General features: G+C 41.7%; 1 protein-coding gene across 2 annotated transcripts in view; it reads right to left on the minus strand.

Annotated features, from left to right (window-relative positions):
• The window catches only part of DIMT1 (DIM1 rRNA methyltransferase and ribosome maturation factor), a 166,362-nt gene that overhangs the window by 122,222 nt on the left and 23,153 nt on the right, over positions 1–20,987 (minus strand). For both annotated transcript variants that reach the window (XM_069627338.1, XM_069627339.1), the window contains exons 2-6: positions 15,229–15,302; positions 14,067–14,153; positions 6,468–6,529; positions 4,110–4,203; positions 3,970–4,019 (exon numbers count right to left, since the gene is read on the minus strand). In XM_069627338.1, the coding sequence (XP_069483439.1) occupies positions 3,970–4,019; positions 4,110–4,203; positions 6,468–6,529; positions 14,067–14,153; positions 15,229–15,302 (367 nt within the window). The remainder of the gene's footprint in view (positions 1–3,969; positions 4,020–4,109; positions 4,204–6,467; positions 6,530–14,066; positions 14,154–15,228; positions 15,303–20,987) is intronic.

Raw genomic sequence — 20,987 nt, forward strand, 5'->3', positions numbered from 1 at the left:
TAAGATAGTGTGCTGGGTAACGTTAATTTCACTTCACTGCTCTTGGAATCCGTAGTTTCACCAAGAGAAGGTATTTAAACCTTTGGGAAATCTAAGACTTCCCTGTGCCACTGCACTGAAGGTGCTTTGTGTCACAATGCAAAGATGATGCCTATGGAGTTTGTCAGAGTCCAAATCACAGAATAAATACGAGAGTGAGGGAAAAGGTCTCACATTCTCCAGGTTAGAAATTAAAAAAGAGCTGGGGGTCTCTAAGGTAGAAGAGAATTAGCACATTTCTGAGAATTCTCCCCAACACTCATCCCCCCCAGACTAAGGGACACAAGGATTTAATCCAATCCTGGATGAATCTCCTTAGTGCAGTCAGTCATACTTTCGAGAGAGACCATCAGCATTTTGGTGCTTACAACCTGACCTGATTTCTATGGTGAAATCAAAACCCTGAAGGCCGATTGACCATCTTAACAATGTAGGATTATCCCCATTCATCTGCATTAACCATCTCAAGGGTTGGCGGTCCCTTTGAATTACAAAAGTAGATCCATACAAGAACTTCTTCAAAGACCACACAATGGCAAAACATTCACATTCTATGGTTGCCCACCTTGTTTCTCGGTCCTTCAGTTTCCTACTGATGAAGCAGATAGGGTATTCCCTGCCTTTCTCATCCAGCGGACTCAGAACTGCACCTATTCCTGAATTTGAAGCATCAGTTTGTACAATAAAGGACTGGTTGTAGTCAGGAGCTCTTAAGACTGGAGCTTGACAAAGGGCTTTCTTAAGTCATTCAAATGCCTTGGTGCACTTCTCATTTCTCATTCCACCATGTTAGAATGAGTTCCTTGTTCTATGAAAATCGAAGTGCACTTCGTTTTCCTTAACACTACGTTATAGCAGACTGGTGTGATCCAAATCCATGATGGGGGTAGCAATGCTAAGAGCAGACTGGTGCCTCAGTATCTGTGAGGTAGTTGAAGGAAGGCTTCTAAATGCCTTTCATTCAGAGATCCAATCCAGAAGGTCACAGTTTTACAGAGCTCTAGAGAAATATCCCAAGAAAAGCTATCTAAAAGGAAATGATAGAACTAATTTGAAGGAGTGAGCTGAGGAGAGAAGAATGTGAAGCCTACAGCTTTAATATAAGCTATGTGAAAGAACTGTTTCAAAGCTTCAATGAAGAGAAAGTATGTGTATCGACATTTGAAAATCCATGTCACTGTTATATGTTAAGTTCAGTTTAACAATTCAAATTTGCTAGAATATGAAATATGAACTGCTAATGTTTACGAATGTTTTTGGCTTTCGTGCATACCAACTTAAACAACATTCTGGAGGCCTGGTCTCTGTACGCAAGCAAGTCTGTGAGGCCTAGAGTAGCTTAGACATGCGCATTACGTTTAACCCACTTGAGTGTGCTGGTTACAGTGCAACGGTTTCTTCTTCCCTCAGAAGTTCTGTGTACCCAGCAAGAGTTGTTCTCGGTAGCGATGTGCATTTGAAGCAGCCCACTGGCAAGCAGCAACAATTGAAGAAGCGGTGAACTCGCCAGTCCAGTAAGCGGCTGGCAAACATGTTAAGGAAATTCTAGAGAGACTTTGTTCGCATAGCGTTTAATGCAGCTATAAAACAACCTTTTATTAGAGACTTTTAGTACATGTTCTACGGAGAAAGCAGTTTGAGTTCTGGAACCCAGAGAAGTTAATTACCAAAAGAAGTAGAACTCAGCAACTTCAGTGTGGGACTAAGACTGAGAAACATTATTGTGTAAAGATCGAATTCAGTTGGGTTTTCAGTATAAAGAAGAGGCCATCTTAAGTAAGCTATTAAGAGGCCTTTCAGCTTATGGCAAAGGCATACAGGTATGAGAGGGAGACTTGGGTAAATTAAATGTTAGGAAGTTTTCTTTGTAAATGAATTAATCAGCCGTGTGGTATTTCACAGGTCAGAGAGTGTCGTCGGAGAGTTCAGTGATCAGAGGGCGGCAAGCAGGACCTGATTTTATGTTTTATCCACTTTGCGTTTTCTCTCGGGGTTGCCAACCCTTCAATTTTAATATAAAGGATTGTAGAGTGGGATAGCCAAGGGGGATCTGAGGGTTCAACGTCCGCTCCTGCAGGAAGAAAGAACTGGGACCTGATACTTACCTAACAACTCCTTACTCTGGTTTTATGAGTGACCACCCCCCCCCAAAAGTTGCTGGGGACACTTTTGTCATTGATCTGGTTGAATGATGTCCAGGGGTCGCAGGTGCAGCGGCTGAAATTGGTGCTGGGATTTGGTCCGTCTAAGCAGTGGTTCTGATCTCTGGTAGAACAGTTCTGACAGACGTCAATCTGGATGGCCCAGGCACTTCAATATAGCAGCCATCACGGATCCAATAATGTGAAGAGACTTCCAGGACACAGCAGTAGCAGCAAAGAAAACATCAAACAGGGGCAGAAGGGGCAGTGCATGGTGGGAAGGAAAAACCAGCTTCAGGAAGCACCCTCTTTGAGCAGGAGAGCAGCAACAGCAGGAGATGGTCTTAGGCGATCTGCAGGATGTAGACTGGTGCAGCAGATATGCCCTTGCAGAAGCTGGTCAGACCATAGGATTGTCCCCCAGATACTGCCAACGGCCTCCATCGCCTGCCTCCTCATGCAGGGATCAGGACTGGTTGGCAAGGAACGTTCAAACTGGCAAGGGCTGTCATGGACAACCTCTAGCCCCCACATATGCCCAGCAGCACACATTCATGTTGATTGGTACCAGACAGTCCCAACCTTAATTTCCGCTAAGGTGACACACAAAGTATGTTGTGCAGGAATCCAAGTCGAGTGCAGGAAAGTGCATGCCATATATGACACTTTACAGACCCGAGAAGGTCAAAGAACAAGGCCAAAGTGCAGGCTTACCTTGCATGGCAGAGCCATTTTGAGTTTATGGTACGCAAAATGGCATTATGCAGTAAAAAAAAAAAAAAGGGGTGCACGAGATGAAAGTGCATCATAAAAACGCTCAAAAACAAAAAAGTTAACAAAAATGTTACTGAAAACAAAAGGAAAGGGGATACAAAGTGCCATTGCAGCACTAAGGTGATGTATGCGACATTACAAACATAGGAATCATAAACAGGGACACCCCTTCATTTGCAACCATTAGGTCTAATCAGTGCCCCCAAAATAAATGAGCTGAGCAAAGAAAGGAAGGCAAAAGGCTTTACTTTCCTCTAAAGTCGGATCAGGGTGAAGGCATAGCAAAATGCCTTGTGCTTCGTTGAGGTCAATGAAAGGAAAGTTGCAAAAAGAAAAATAGTTTCTAACACTTGCCACACCCCAATGGAATGCTCTCACCTGACCAATGAAGCAACTCTTCAGTGTAACACTTCAAAACGAGGCTCACCATCCACTGGCTACCAATGCAAGGAGCCCCTACCTTCTCCCAAGTCAAGCCCTTTCCATCCCACTATTCTGGCTAACCACCCAACCCATCTCTCCTGCATTCTAGCTCTCAGTACTATTCTATGCAATTTGTAAATATATAAATGCTGGCGTCTGCCTCTCAAAGTTAAATATATTGTAATGTGCTCCATCCCCTGTGACTGGTTTATGTTCCTAGTCATATCCTGCCATCACCTGGCATATATCATTCAATCCATCAATGTTCTTATGTAAGGGCACCTTACCCTATGACTCTCTGCTCTCTTTTATGGCCTACTATATAAATTATTTCTGTTCGAGATGGCACCCTGTTCTTAGATGAATACAAGAAACGTGTATGTGAATCATTGGTTTTGGTAGTTTTACAATTGCATCAAGTTAAGAAAGCTCAATGAAAAATAGAGTACAGCCTGTTTTTGGGCCGTGTATTAACAGCATAGCTGAAGTAAAAGATTAACACATTGTAGTCACTGAAATATTTAAATCCACAGATTTAAAAGTTAAAAAACGATCAAAGAAATTTCATTTCTCCAAACTGCACTCAATGTACCTGAAAAAGGGTCGATGCAGCAACAGCTTGAAAACAAAGGGGGAAGATATCTAAAGGGAACAGAAATAGTTTCAGCATATAATACTGGAAAACATGAATGCCTTTCAGCAGCATTCAGACAAAATCTGTTTGGACCTTACCTGGTACGGCAAGTTAGCCACACAGATATCAAAGAATGGCAAGTCTGACTTTAGCACATCACCAACCATAACTTGGAGTTTGCTTGCCATAGCACTACAAAAAGTAAATAAAACACAAAAGTCACCAATGTTGCCTGTTAAAGCTTCAATGTTATATTAGAAAAGTTGATGTGCTGATTAGGGAAGGAGGGTGGCGGGGTGGGCGATTGCAGTGCACAATACAGTCCTACAAAGTTGGAATACTAACAGACGAAAAAATAAATGTGCTTATTTCAAATCAGATTAAAACTGCATTTGAATTACAAAGACTGAACTCATACCAGTGCCCAATGACATGTGGGTGCAGAGATACTGCTATTCAATAGTTACTTTAGAGAGAATAGCTACAAAACTGTACACAATACAGACAGTAGCTACACTAATATTTCATAATTTACAGTTATCCATTTTCATGGACCAACTACAAGTGAATAACTAAAGTTAAACGTACACAGAGGCCACCAATTACTTCTTCATTAGATGGATGGCTTTGGACACCACACAGACAAGGAATATTTACACACTGGTCAAATTGGAGAATCACAATCGGGGCAGAGCTGGACCTCCATGTTCACACTGCGGATGTGGAATATTGAAAATATTGGGAAGAACCATTTTATTCTGGCATTTGACCACCAGGTTTAGAAAAGAAGGACTTGCGCAAGGGAGTCAAAATGGTTGCTACAATAGCGCCAACTCTTAGATGCATCTTCATAAAGAACATGACCTGTGTGTTATACTCTTAGATGTTTTACCTTCTGGGGCAACTGTAGATTTGTATGCAAAATGGTGCACATCCATTAAGGGTTGGAAGCTACACAAGCACTGTGTTTTAGTCTAATTTTGGAGTCCTCCCAATTAATTCCTAACTGGCTCTGGGAAATGTAGTTGGAATACACAGATATTCAATTGATTAACCTTTGATGTACTTTTACTATTGGGTCATATGCAAAATCTCAGACTTACACATTTCCAAAACGACTGCTTGGTAACACCCTACTATGGGGTTATACTATAGCCTTACATATATGTATGTATGGCCTAACTCCAATGGATTAATCTACAATCCCTTTTTAAGTGAAAGGTTTTTTTTCCAAGCCTTTTTAAACCCACCACAACTTTGCTAGTGTATGCTAAGCATATCCCAATGTTCCATCCACAATGCTGCCAGGACTATACTACAGTGATGATCCTTAAGTGTAAAACCAGGTATGTAGTTGTCTGCAACCTTGAGAAATGCCTCTTGGGCTGATAAAGCCATGTATAAAGTAGCACTGCCCTGTAAGATTAATACCATTTTTTGGAGTAAAAGGCTTGCATTTGGTCTAACTTGCATACCCACAATGACCTGCTCATGGGGCTCTAAACTGGGAGGTGAATTCCGACGATGGTGGCGCTGTGGCATGTGTGACTTGGCTCAAATGGATTGTTCTTCCACAAAAGGTATTTCTTCAAGCATTTTTAAACCCATCATTACTTTGCTGGTGTTTGCTATGTATTCATTGTCTGTGCTAACTCAGAAAGCAAGGAACCTATTGGGCATAAAGCTGCCTTCAGGAACACATTTTAAGCATTTAATAATATGGGTATCGTCATATGGCCCTAAAACTCGACCCTGTATATCGCAGTAGGTATTACCTTTACCGAACAGGCTTCCAGAGCAGCAATTACATAATTTAAACCTGTGTTTTTCAGACAGTGATATATGGCAACTTTATGTTGCGATGAGGTACATTTGCTCTTTGCAAGTGACAAAGTACTGCCCCAGAGAAATCAAACTGCTCGCCTGCCTAATTTATTAAAAAGGATTAAATAAATTAATGTCCAGTACCATAGAACATGACTTTAGATTTGATAAGGTTTACCTGCTGGGATTTACTTATGTAATACTGCTCAATGGGACTCAATAAGACAGCCCTAAATGATTGTGTCATCTAACATACAGTAGGATTGGCACGATTTGGTTAACTATATCAGGTACATCTGCATAAAAGATTTCCAAGTACATACAAAGAGAGTGGGGAAAAGTCCCTAGTGGGCAACTGTGGATTGGGACATTAGACTGAAAACATAACAGAGGTCCACCCTGCTAAAGGTGAAGTTAATTCAGAACAACTTCAATTATTGTGCATCGATCTAGTCAGATGTCACTTCAAAAAACATTCTTAGCTAATGCCACTCTGGATGCAATCAAATAACCACTTTCATCAAAGGCATTTTTAGGGAAATGAACGCAATGTACATAAAAAGGTCTTCAGTAGGACTACACATTTAATTACGCTTTGACACTGTACTATTATAAATGGAATTGTAACTTACGTGCCTTGTACCCTCTTCTGAAGTTCAGCGACAAGTCTTGTATCAAGTTCACAAGCAACAACCTGCACAAGAAGTTTAGGAGTTATTTATATTTGATTTTCCTTTAAACTAAAACAGGACTGTTTATCTCAAAACGGGAAACTGGTTGCATTTTGTCAAATGGTGTAACCTACGAAACCAAAAGCTTTTAAATATTATCAATCTGACTCTTTTTCAGTGTCTGCCGAATGTAAGGAGCAAGTGAGGAATAAATCAAGCAATCACAGGCTTAAGTGGCAGCACAAAACAGGAGAACGCACACTAAATTAAAAAAGGGGCAGATTAAAAATGTTGCTGGTCGATGATCTGCTGCACAGTGTGTGCATGTTAGGCAGCATTGCATGCAGTACCCTCTGGGACCACCACATACAATTAGGACTACAGGTGTAAGCAAAACCAACCTTTGGTATAGGTCTGTGCTACACAGTTTTTGGTAGCGAGCTGAGCAGCCAGGCTCATCTCAAGAGGGAACTTGAGCAGTAAAAGAATGTTACAAAGAGGTCTTACAATCACAGTGGTTCAAGTAGACACTTCCACTCAAGGTTTCTTGGTAAAAAACTTTATTTATTACAGTCATTGAGAAAACATTCACTAGAAGGAGGCAACTTAATATCATACACAAATACACTTCAATACCAAACCCATACGTTTGAGTAAATTAGGCTCCCCTGAAATAGGAGCAAAATGGCATTTCAGTTACTTAATGGGAGCAAAAAGGCACAAGTTAATAAAATAGACCACAAATACTTTCTTAGGCAGTGCAAATAGTTTCCGTTCACTAGAGGACTCGATTCAGTTCAAAAGGCCTAGGCCAAAGTCAATGGGCTAGTGTCTTGGATAGGAAAGAGCAGTTCTTGTAGTAAACGGTAAAGTCTTTGCCAAGGTTCTCCGAAGTAGTTTGTATGAAAAAGAATCATATTTTGGGTCACAAGCTGATTAGGGCTGCAAGTTGGTAAAATTTCACAAACTTTCACTGGGAGAGGCAAGTGCTCTCAATCGGGTTGGCACAGTACCTTAATATGAAGAAAAGATGCAGCTGAAGATGTGGGTTCCTGGCAGTTCCTGCAGATCTCGCTGTTCCCGAGCCTCAGTCGTGGGGACAAGAGGGAGGATGTCAGGGAACTCCTGCACTGCACAGGGACTGGTCAAACAAGCTGGAAAAATGGAAGATCTTCGGTTCGAGTAGCTGTCGTCAAGCACACAAGCTGGTGTCCTTCCTCCTGGTTAATCCTAACCAGCTCAGAGAATGGTTTCCAGGTGGCTTATGAGTTGATTGCACCCACCAACTCAAAAAGGAAGAAGTCGTCCTTGAAGGGGCTTCTGTGTGGAGATGAACTTGGCAATTCGGACCTGCAGCAGGGCTTCACCGGGCAAGCCAACGGTCCAGGAGTTGCAGCAGCTGTCCTCTTCCAGCTCATCTTTGGTCCTTTCGTTCCAGTGGTCGACTCTGCTTTCCAGTCCAAGAGACTCGCCTTTTAAACTGTTTTCTCCCTTTCATTCCAGCCTAGCTGTCACTCACTCAGCAGGGTGGCTGTCCTTGCCGGACAGTCAGCCAGCCAATCACACCAGAGTGCATTTGGGTCTCCTAGGAAACTAATCACAGGGAGTTTCGGGCACCTCCCTCACTCCCTTCCCACCCCAGACACTCAGGCGCCAGAGGCGGTGTTCAGTCCTGAAGCCCTTCAAAGGCTTGCGAACCAAGCGACCAAACCTGGTTTGGTGCGCAGAGACAGGGCCTTCCCAAAAAGAAATGGCGAAAAAAGAAGACCAGGACGGGGCTTAAGGCGCCATCTTGAAAAACATGGCTCCATCGATTTTTAGCTACCGGTGTTAAAGATCATGGTAGTTCGTTGTAAAACCACTGCCACCAGCCATTTCAATAGGAAAGGGTAGCATCTGATTGCTACATGAGTTTCTAGACACAGGGGATACTAGGTAACCCCCTCCAGCACTCTATAGGAAGATTGGCCGAGCTGGGTCTAGGAATTTAAAAAAGACTAGTAAAGTCAATTTAACCTTACATTCTCTGGGAAACAGTAGTTGATCCCCAGAGAAGGTATTTAAACCTTTTTCAAATCTAAAATACATCCCCGTGTCACTGCACTGAGGGTGCTGTGTAACACACATGAAAAGATGATGCCTATGGAGTTATCTAAAACTCCATAATCAAAGAATACAGGAGTAAAACGCACATCAAAATACATGAAAGAGTGGGGAAAAAAAGGCTCAAACTCTTTCCAGGCAAAGTTGCTGGGGGTCTCTAAGGTGAAGGGAATTAGCAGATTTATGAGAATTCTCCCTAGCAGTGCACTGCATCGATCTTCTTATCCACAAAGTGTTGCGAGTTTGCTGCATTGCTGGAACATCTACACACTTGCGAGTGTTGTGCCACAACCCTCCAGCAATGTGGGAGCGGGAACCGTATCTCTCATGACAAGCTTTGAAGAGACCCTTCAGATCAAATTATTTTTTACTTTTCTGTTAGTATCTCCAACAGCAGGGCCTGAAGGGAAATCTCCCCAACAATGTGATGATGAGGCGTTATAATCTCCATCAGATGCTTTGTCACACTAGATCAGTCAACAGTGATCTCTTCATTTTAAAACATTAACTGAAGCTTAACCTCCACCTCCTCCGGTGCAAATAAAAGAAAATGCATATTATAAGGACGCATGTACCAATTTGAAATGTGTCACTACTTTAAGAACCAAACCAATATGAATGCTGCTACAGTAGTTAGGCCAGGTCAATATAACGTTGCAATGGCTACATTAGATGCTAGACACCATTTTAACTGAAATGCTTGCAAGCATATACTGGTTTCCTCTTGACAAGCATAAACGAGAATTCCTAGTTTCACATTAATCATGCCCTTCACAGTTAGGCTATTTTAAGAACCATAACCATTGTAGTTGTACTGGTTGATTCCGGGTGGTGCGGCTATGTAGAAGAAAGTAGATAAGTTGCAATACATTTTTTATAATAAGGAGCAGCTGTAGAATAGCGTGTGGGCTTCACTGCACAGGACCTGGAGAAGTGAAAATGTTAAGAGACCCCTTTGAAGTTTGCATGACAAGCAGGAACCTGGAAGTATACTCTCTGGGATAGCTCTGAGGACTACCGGTTAGGGAGAATTCTCATTTCTGTGCCAACTCCCTTCAACCTTAGAGACCCCCAGCTCTTATCCTGGAGCGAGGGAGACCTTTTTGTAACACATGTATTTTGTCACAGTCAAAACCCCCTCCTCTGGCTCACACATACAAAGCCCACTTGCCTGCAAAAGGGGTTACCATATATGGCATTTACTGACCGGAGAAGACAGAAGAAGGCCAAAGTACAAGATGGCCAAAGAACAACCGAACATCTTGTGGCACTGCTAGCTACCTTCAGTAGCTATTCGCAGTAAATGCAAAAGTGCATGAGGAACATGTAAAAACTGTCAAAATCACACAACGACCAGCTTGTCTTAGGCACATCTTCAAAGTAACCAAAAAACCATCAGGTAAAAAGTTATAAGCATGCAAAGTATCCAAAATGCACTTCACTGTAAGGCGATGTGTGCAATTGTAAAAAAAAAAAAAAAAGAATTCCTAAATAGAGACACAGCCTCTCAGTACTGACAGTCTTCGGCTCTAGTATTCACGCAAGAATGAGAAACAAAAAGGCAAGGGAAATATAACTGACAGGAATAAAAAAAAAAAAACATACAGGGGTTGATTAGGTAACCCTGTCCCAAGAATGGGGGGGGGGGGGTGGGGGAAGGGGGGAATGATTCAAAAGGTTGGAAGAATAAATTAAAAAATGTGACATGTGTGTGTGGCCCTCTTCCCTTTCCTTGTCGGGGGGGGGGGGGGTTCCCCCAAACTACCGGCTGCTGTGCGGCATCCTCCACCCACTTACCCGCTGTGGGCTCTGGCCCCAGGCTTTCCTGCTCATAATCTGCAGTGAGCAGTGCCAGAAGCCCCGGGCATAGCACAGCGCACATTTGCACGTGACCTTTTGAGCCCAGAGCTTCCGGATCTACAGACTACAAGTGGGCCAAGTATTAAGAAATATTTTCTTTTTGCACCTTTTCCTCCACAGGTTCTTATGGAACCCCTCCAGTCTTTTTGCTTTTTTTTTTATAACCCGGTCCTGACTTTTGGAGGTCAGTAAAGTTCAATTCTCACCCTCTAGGAACAGGCAGTCTTCACTCAGCAAGATGGGGTCAGCTTTCCTCCACAGCCTGGTCTCCTCATTTCTCTATTGCAGTCTGTCTGCTGAAGAAGGCCTGCGTCCAACTCCAGGTAGGGTTTCTTACAGCTATTAATCCAATAAAGAATCCAAAAGGAAAGCAATCGATTCCATCTCTGGCGGTTATTAATTCTTCTTTCTCTGCTTCTTCTTTTTCATCAGTCAATGAGTCAGCGAGTGTCCCCTAGAATCTATTGGCTTGAACTGAACATGTATAGAGCAGAAACCACACACCCCATAAAAGATGTGTACCATTTCTCGAATCTAATTCGAAAATGCAAGTGATAGGACAGTTTTCCAAATGTGACACCACACCAACCCCTTCCTGGTCATCGAGCATATTAATGAGGGCAGACTGCAGGTCACAAGTTTGTTTTTAAATTGGTGCTTTTCCTTATTCGGAACAGATGGCCCTTCATTTATTTACAAGAAACTTTGTTGAAGCTTGGGTTGCGCTCATTACATTCCGTGACATTGTTCTGGTGCTGCTAATTTTAGAAGGCTGAGGAAAACTAACCCAACATACCCCCCACTCTTTACTTGTAACTGCATTTCATTTAGCTGTATTAATTCTAAAGTGTGACAGGTGCCCCAAATGGACCCCTAATTCAGTGATTAAATGTGTGCGTATCGGTTTTAAAAAACAAATGTTGAATTACCTGTCCTGTCATACATGCCAACATTATCCATTCTATTCAGGAGACACTACTCAGGGTCCTGGTTTTAACGTTGCATTATGGGGAATTGTTGTCCTGGGTTTATAATGGGGAAATCCCAGACTACAAGTCCCATAGTGCAAAATCAAAACCAGGACTGAACTAGAGACTTTCGTAATGGAATGGATATATTGCCATGTATGTTAGCAATCGGAGTTAAAGAAGTACATTTTTTACTTACCTGTGTGGAAAAACAATTGCTTGATGAACAGTGTATGTTAACTTTACTTTACACCAAGCTCCTGAGCGCCTTACTCTAAGCCCTACTACACAGTCACTATCAAGTGAGAGTTTGGTTAGACTTTTTTGTCAAACTTTCCAGTCCACTAAGGTCTTCTTCTCAGAATCCTAAACAAGTACTGGTTCCGGAAAGTCCCACTAATGGTCAGATTACTGTGAATGTACCAAATTACTAATTTTCGAGGGAGAAAAAAAACAAAAGCAATTTGAAGGTTTTCACTCTCCCGAACATTTCTGACAACCCATTGCCCCCGACACCCCTTACTTGCCTCCATATGTGCCGCTGTCTCTCGCTTTCCCTTAAACAAATGGGAGCTGGTGCCGCAGGGTATCTTTTTTTTTCCCAAATAGTATTCAATCAGGAGCGGACGACAGTCCCGCTACCCCCAATGGCATTATAGTGAACAAGGGTGTGGAGGACACCCTGCAGCCCTTGTTCACTATAATGACACTTAATGGGGGATTTATTTACCTCCCATTCCTTTTTTTCTTTCATTCGTACAAATAAAAGGGTTCCCCAATGGTCTGAACGCGATTATGTGAGGTTCTGTTTGGAGTTATAGGAAGGCATTTGGGTACATTTGAGGGTTTGCTCAAAGCTTTGTGATTGTCTGTTAGGAGCAGTTTGGGAATCAGCTTAGGATGTATGCAAGGGAATCTATGAATCTATTGTGACGGTTGGTTTGGAGCAAAATGAATATCCAACCCAATAATCCAACTTAGGGGACCCAGCCCATCACCGAGAAAAGGGTGTCTTCTAGCCCATCACTGAGAAAAGGGTGTCTTCTTTTTTGCAACTCGGCTGTGTCTTTTGTGGGGTGCTCTAGTAATCATTTTCACAGTAATGACTCAACCGTTTTCCAGAATACCGAAATGCATGGTAGCTTTGTGTACAGAACTGCACACCCCTTCTACTTGTACTGGCTAACCCTTTCCTGGGACACGTAGTGGTCACATTTAATGTACACTGCAAGCTAATTTTAATGGCTGGAAGCATAGAATGCTCACTTCATGCCTCCAATATTTGCTCCTACCAAAGGGTGCACATCAATCTCTGCAGCAGGGGCATGAACCAACTTAGCTATCTCTATCTCATTGTCAGGTTAGGTCTAGATTAACTTAGCCAATGGGTGCTTCAGGCCCAGTTGCACAAAAATGGTACTCCCCTATAGTACTCTTCCATTATAGCGCTTGATGGGTTTCTGAGAAGCATTTACTATATTACATTTAAATAACATTACCCATCATAGAACCATCAATCAAGTGCACAATGAGGTATCTCCCCCCCCCCCTTCCATATTTTCCCCCTGCTTTCGCCTATACACAACCAACTCTAGTTCTGGCATTTTGGTCAGCTGGCTCGACAGCTCCAGATTATCCACCTACTTTATCTATAAGGAGGACCTTTTTTGTGGGGTGCGGGGGGGGGGAAAGAGTTTTATTCGTTTATCATTTTCAATCCTTCAAATACAAGCAGTATACAACAGTGTTGACAAAATATAAGACAAGTAAAAAACAAAGAAAGGGTAACGTAAGTAATCCAATGAGAGATCTTGCAAAAGCAGAACATAGCAAATCAAAACATCTCATAGTTTTAATAATACAGAATAACCCAACTCCACTTTACACACTTGACCCCGAACACAATACACAACACAAGAAAAAACAGGACAAACAACATGAGCAAACACTAGGTGCAAAAGGGACGAGGGTGAGCCAAACCAGCAGATAATTAAACATACACACATTATAAAATTCCACAACAGTAACATTTTAAGCATATAAGTAAAAAAAACATATGTAGAGGTCTTCACGCTTCAAGGGCATGACGGAGCACATCCCGGATTCAGAAAAGGTCTTGGCATTACAGAAAGATTTTACTTCCTCCTTTTCCTGATCAACAAAGATTCCACATGTGCCCTTCAACCCCTTTGTGCCTTTATAGTTATTGGTTAGGCCGTTTCTATCCTGCACCCTCATCTGCTGTGCTCTCATTTTTCATTTCCTCTCGCATATCATGGTTAAGTTTACCCTGGGAGGGAGCAAAATACACCACCATCCGCACATGTCTCTGAGCCATAAGGCACTATGGTAGTGGTGATGGTCCCAGTATACAAGCTTAAGTTACGAAACAAAATATTATAATGTGATGAATATTTACTGTTTTTCAGTACTCAACAATTGTGTGCGCATAAATAGGGCTCAATTGTGTCCATGCTGGTGACGGGCACTGTATAACAGCTCACCATAACATATATACAGTGTTTATTAACTGCAAACTATATTAACAGTGAACATATACTGCCCTTAAAAGAATTATCTTACATATATTTCTCAATGAGAACCTGACATTGCATATTTTTCTTCTTACTTTTTTTGCCTTTTCTAACAGCTTCACAGTCATGTTGCCAGTTCCAGGGCCAACTTCAAGTACAACATCTGTAGGTCTCAATGCTGCCTGAATAATAAATCAAAATGTCACAGGTATAAATTCATGTTTACAGTTAGACTGATGTGCAAGCATTTACTTTTTTTTTAAACAATCACGTACTTCCAAAGAATACAATAAACATCAAGAAGGTTTCCAGAAGGCCTAACTCTGTGGGTGAATAGAAGAAGGATGCTCACCAATTCACGCATCAGACCACAAAAAGCAGTATACTATACAAGTGTTCTGAGTTTACATTAGAACCTTCACTGCGGATTGCGGAGGATGAGTGGGGGTTGATATGTTTGGGGCTGTGTGCAAACCCCACAGATATCTAACATATTTGGGAACTTAATGACCACTGAAAGGAATAAACCAAAATGGAAAAGAAACCTAAATTATGTATTTCTCAAAGCAAATGAACTAATACATTGCACACTTTTTCCCAAATATTCAAATGGCATGGTTTTCAAATCGGAATTTACATCTTTATGGATTGCACAGCTAAATTCATGCACTGTTTTCCAAAACGCACCTAGGATGCAGTATTAACCAATTAGCACATTGTGAATGTACTCTGCCGTCTCCTTCTAGAAGGAATGAGAGTCAACTACATGCATCTGACCACACTCCTCAAACTTGTCAAGTTAACATTTTTGGTAGCTTTCTTTCTCCTCATTTGCCATTTCCTATGATGAAAGCAGTTCAACTTCTATGGCAGATCTATTGCAGTTTTCAAAAGACACCACAGTAAATGCCCTTTGCTCCGCAAAGCGCACAACCAAAATTTGCTACACTAAGAAACATATAGCATCCTCTTTAGAAGAACATTAGTCAATCTTGAATAAAAAAAAAAAATCTATTGCAAACCCCCCAAAAAGAAGCATCCCTTTAACTTACTAAAATAGTTCTACCATATCACTACTTAAATATGTCGGACACAAAAGGTTGACTGCTTTTAAAAATAGTGGCAAACTTTTAGAAAACCTTCCACTAGGACCCATTACGTACCTGAAAATGAAATATATTAGTTATATATTTCCAGAACATTACAAATAGGATTGTTTCAGTGAAAAAAAAGAATAATAAATGAACATGTACTAACCTTGTCTATTATGCTGTTGACAATCAGTGGATTTTTCAAAATATGTTGCCCAATTCCAGTGTTGAACATAATCCCTAAGCGAATGAAAAGGTGATGAAAAAATATATAAATCAAAGTGGCCACTCTCCTGTATGGCATCAAATTGTTACATAAATGAGTATTTCTCTTTTTAATCTCTGGACTTTTTAACATGATTGAAGTACACTTTGTAAATACACATTTTGTTCAGAGATGGCTACCTTGCCGGGCCTACGGCAGTGGAACATGGTTTGGGAGTTCTTTCTTCTATCTAGAACCTGAGGCCTGGAAGTCTACCCATTCCATAGCTGGAGCAAACTTTCGAACAAGTATACAGTGACTGAAGAACCGGTTTATAAGAACAACTCCCTGTAATAGAAGACAAATACCACAAAGCTAGGAATGAACTTCTACAGTGTTGCTCGTGTTGCTAAGGTGAATTTAGCCTTCCTAAGGCTCGTACTGTGGCTAACCTCCCGTGAGCCCTACTTTAGCCATTTATAGTGTACATTGCCTATTATCTGTGGTACAATGTAAACTGGTGGATTTCCCTTTTTCGTTCTCAAACTGTGGTTTACATATGCTTAATACTGAGTTTTCTTACCAGCAGTGTATTTATAGAAACTAGAGTGTAAATTGATTAAACTTTTAAGTCTTTTCAGAACACCGAGCAGAAAAAGGCATACATCATTAAAAAAATATATATTGATTAGCAGACAAACCTATTGGATTGGCAATTTTTGGCACCAGAGGTTTTTTGTACCCAAAACCTAAAATATAGCATGTTTGTGTATCCCTGAAGTAAGCATTAGTTATAGGAGTGCCTGTGCAATGTAAAGGTTAGCTTCATGAATAGACACAAATAAATAGATAAGATAAAAAGGATCTGAAACCAGTTTTCAGTGCAAGGCTCTGTGCAGCAGGGCGCAGTCGTGTTAGACAGGGCAGTGGCCAAAATACTGTACGATTGCCCCGTCATTTGGTGTGTAAGAAGATGCTCAGCGGTTTCAAAATGTTGACAATGTTCAAGGAAAGTCATATCTAGTAAATAGTATCTTGTTGCAGCACGAAGAATAATTGTCAACATCAGGAAGAAAACTTGGCTCTTGCCTGTCATTGAAATCAACTATGCAGCATTCCAGCATTGCGCACCCACAAAAGCAGTATAATCACTATTAGCACTCTGAGTGGCTATCGCGAGTGCCGATACTTTGTTTTTAAGGGAAGCAGGCTAAGAGGACAAAGGTGGGGCAGCGGGCTGGCATGAAAGGCAGGCCACTATTTGCAGATTCCACTTGTATTCCTGGACTCCTGATTTGCCAACTATCGCCCCAGGTGCTAATATATAATGCAATCATAATCACAGAGCAAAGTTAGCTCTGGAGATGAACTACGGTGTGTGGTGCTGGAGTAGGTCGGTAGATGTACATTTGGGATGGAATTTATTTGCATAAACATCTATTTAGCTTTGTGTAGTCATTACACAGAGGAAATACTAAGCAGAGGGGATAATGCAGCAGGCGAGAACTGGGCAAACTATGAAAAAGATTGTAGTTTGCGGAACATTTCAATTTCAGGGTAACTAGTATAAAGCAACATGGCGATAAGATAGAATGTCAATGAGCTTGGTTTGTGCTTGCGAGTTGAGCACTAGTTGTACAGATGATCGCAACAAGCAGGTCACAGAACTAGGTTTTCCAACAAAAGTGTTTGGCTGTGAGATTATATATATACACACACACATTAGAGATTCTGATGACTGTTAAGTTATGAGGACTGTAAGGTTGCTTTCCTGAGATGATGTATCATAAGGAATCTGGCTAAATAGCTCTTCCCCGATTAAGGTTTCATAACAAACTAGGGGACTGCACACCATGCCAAAGAAGAGGGCAGACATGGACAAAAGTATTTACTTTTTACACATTGGTGTAGTACCCCCTTCTCTCAAAGCAAATTAGATGTTCCCGTTTTTCCACGGCATACTGTTCACAATCATTGAGTGTACTAGTAAAGACACAGGCAGTTTGGGCACTAAGCCCAGGATACATTTCATGAGGATTGTATTTACAATCAGAATGAGGGCAGGTATAATCTAATACTGTCCTTTTCATAGAATGATTAGAATCAGGCTGTATTTTAATGTATACATTGATTTGCATTACGCACAATAATGGGAGTATGTGAGAAATATAAGAATGATTTGCACAGAACGCACATAGATAGTTGTTTTTGTCGGCAGCACTAGAGAACAGAGCAGTCCACTTTCTATGACTATGAATCACCGGAATCAAACAAGTACAAATGTATGCCGTGGCCAGGGGGAACCATGTGATCAAGCTACAGGAAGTAGCGAAACGCGTCGTCCCGTTGTTGGCCTCCATTGTTTTGATGCCGGGCTTGGGGTTGCACACCCTTGATTTTAAACAATTTTGTAACCACTATATGGCATTTTTTGTAAAATAAAGGACTATTTTTGCATAAATAAGCACGGATGGTCTGCAACCCCTTTATATCAAAACTTAAGCCTGCATGGATACCCGTTGCACTCCCACGCTGTGTAGTGCGGCTCACTCTTTCCGACAAGAGGGCTCTCTTGACGGAACGTAAATCGAATATATATATATATATATATAGACACACACAAACGCACGGGTCTTTGCCAAACAGAATATAGTTCAATATCTTACATTTTGTCTTTGCAATTATTTTTAATTGGAAGAACGTTTCTTGGCTAGAACTCCCACACAGGCCTTTGGCACTTGAGTGGAGGAGATGAATATTGCTGGATTCTCTCTCCATTAGCCCCTTTGAACTTGCAGTGAACAGAGAAAAGGGAGTAGTGTTAGGCTGAGGGGAGGTAGCGCAGACACTGAAAATTCTTCCTAAGAGACCCCTAGCATATTTTGCTGGACTCTGGGATTTTAGGATTTATTCTCCTGAGTGAGTGGAACTTTTTCCCTATAACCCATTCTTTTGCTCTGGCTGTGAATCTTATTTTACTGCTGTTGTGTTTCCTTTTTACTTTAATGGAGTTATACTTTCCTCCATGCATTTCAAAACAGGCATCTGCAATTGACTTTTGCAGCAGACAGCCCCCTATGAGCAGTGTTGCTGGGGAGTCCCATGTGCTTTGCTTTTCATTTTTATTTTATTCTCTCATGTGAACAAATGTTCTCAGGAGCAGTAAGGTAACTTATCTTACTTCTTCTTTTGTGGCACCAGCACACACCACCTTATGTGGGGTGCTGGGGGGCTACATTGTAAAACCTTTCCCACTGCTCCTGTAGCTTTCTAGTTACAGTAACTAACACACTTTAATGGCTGGTGACAGTGGATCTTTCTACCATTATGTGAGGGTTACTTGCAGGCTGATTTCTCAGCCGCAGTACAGGACCTGCGAGTGGCCATTTTCTCAAATTAGCCCAGTCTCCTTTCTTTTTTGCCATTGTCGGTTTTAAAGTTCCTTCTGGGCTCTCCTCCTATCCTTCCAGGTGGGGGTGGGTCCTTTTTGAGTTTGGTCTTTGGCGTGCGGAACAGCCAACTCCCAGGTGATTGATAGCTCCATGGGAGTGAATTAATGGGTTTCAGAATATAATGCAAGGATTTTCTGGACCACAGGCAGAGTCGACCATTGGAACTGGAAATCGAAAGCAGAAGACTAGCAGAGACGCCTGCAGCACCTTCAACAACGTCAAGCCTGCTGCTGTCCTGAGCCCGACAAGGAAGCTCTGCCAAGGAGGATTTCCTTCTTTGTGCTTGTGGGAACAATTAGCCTCAAGACCATCTTTGATTTGGGCCATCTCCTGATGTCCTGTGACTTTCCTGGGCTGCAGAACAATACCCGGGGTATCTGGACCATTTCCAAATGCACCGAATGAATCTCTAAACTTTTCAGGCATCCTTGTGGGCCTCCGGAAGTAGCAATTCTATTCCAAAAGTCCCTTCACCAGAGTTCAGGACCAAGAAACTGAGGAGAATCCAAGTGCCGATATCCGTTCCCTCTTGCTACCTAACAAAAAGGCACCAAAACCACAAACCGCTGTGGGAGTGAGCTGAATCCTTTGCTGGCAACCCCTTCTCTCAATTGCTGCTGCAGAATCCTACCAAAAGTCCTGCCTTTCTTCACCACGACCAAGGAGTAGGAAACCAGGTCTTCAACGCTGCACCAGGAAGGCATCCAGATGCATTTTCAACTTCACCCTCCAGGTACTGTGGGGGTTGGGTTACACTTGCCTTAGGCCATTTCGGGGCTCCTTTGCTTATGAAGTGTGGTATTCCACGTTTGGGAGTTGGCATCAGCCCACTGTGCAGGTCTTGCAGTCTGTATGCCTACAGGGAGGCTCCTCCTGAGCTTTCTACGTGATTATTTGACTGGTTACAACTTTTCTGTGAAGATGATAATCAGAACTTGTGCCGTCCATTTGACTGTGGCATTGCTGGTTCCCCAACAGGCCATCTTCTTTATCCTACTGGCCTGGGCAACGGTTGTTCCTCCACAACTTAGTCTGTTTCCTAACTAGAAATGAGTTCACAGTTCGTCTAAACCATTCTTGCAGAGTGTTACATTATTACTTACCAGTTGGAAGCCATGTTCTGTCTAAACTTTACTTCCCTTGAAACTGAATATTGCGAAGGTGATACATATAAGTGCTTTTACTGACCTTAACTGAAGCCACTGTGTGTGTGGATATGTAAAGTATATAAAGTTACTCACCTGCATTATTGTTCCTTTTCCAATCTTATTCCATTTTGTATTGAATGGTATTCGTAGTTGCTGCATTTTAGAATTGCTTGAGTGCCTTCTGTGTATATACATAATAAATAATACATTTTGATATACCTTTAAGTGTTTCTTGGATCTGTGTATGTGCCAATTCTTTGTACTGCTCTCTGGCTCACATTACTCCCACCCAAGATAAGCCTGGCTGCTCTGCCACTCTACTGACTTGGGTAATACAGGCCTATGTTAGAAGTTGGGGCCCTAAAACCAAGAGAAAAGTCTTATGAAGTCTAACCACACTTGGACTTTAGAAACACGTACCTAACAGGTGGGTAGAGCCCTACGGGCAAGAGAGGAATGCAGTTGTGCTTTCATTGAAAAGGGTAATTTAAAATTGCTAGCTCTACTACACAAGTGTCAATTTACTTAGCAAACCTAAATAATTGTACAGCAAATTGCTATGCAACACTGCCTATTTAATTCCTCGCTAGAAAAGTTTCTGAAATACCGTCTTAACATCCCTTTGTTCACCTCCCGTCCTCTTATCCCATCACTCACCTTCTGCCTCCACAAACCTTCTACCCCAACAAACACCTCATTACCATATTCCACTCACCAGTTGAGCCATACTTAGTCTAGCTTGCCCACATTAAGATTTGTAATGCATTAACTTGCTGTTGAGGCCAAGCAAACCATTGCATTAGGCACACATTTTGAAGCATTTACTCGTTTTATTAACACATTATTTAAGTACACTTTTTGAATTTACTGTGCGTTCTGAGATCGTGACATCATATCAAAGCGTACTTTCATTTGACAGTGTACATATCTAGTGAATTACTCTGCTTATACTTAATGAAGTAGCGTGCACAGCCTAATCGCAACAGGAAGTAAATATCAGGTTGCAGACCAAATTGAAGAACCATCTATGAATTTACAGCGTGTTCCGAGATTCTGACAACTTAAGATGGATTTCGAGAATCTTCACTGGTTTTAGGAGGTCACCCTTATTAGAGTGAAC

The sequence above is a fragment of the Ambystoma mexicanum genome, chromosome 6p (assembly GCF_040938575.1).
Source record: "Ambystoma mexicanum isolate Mex_15411 chromosome 6p, UKY_AmexF1_1, whole genome shotgun sequence".
Taxonomy (NCBI): Eukaryota; Metazoa; Chordata; class Amphibia; order Caudata; family Ambystomatidae; genus Ambystoma; species Ambystoma mexicanum.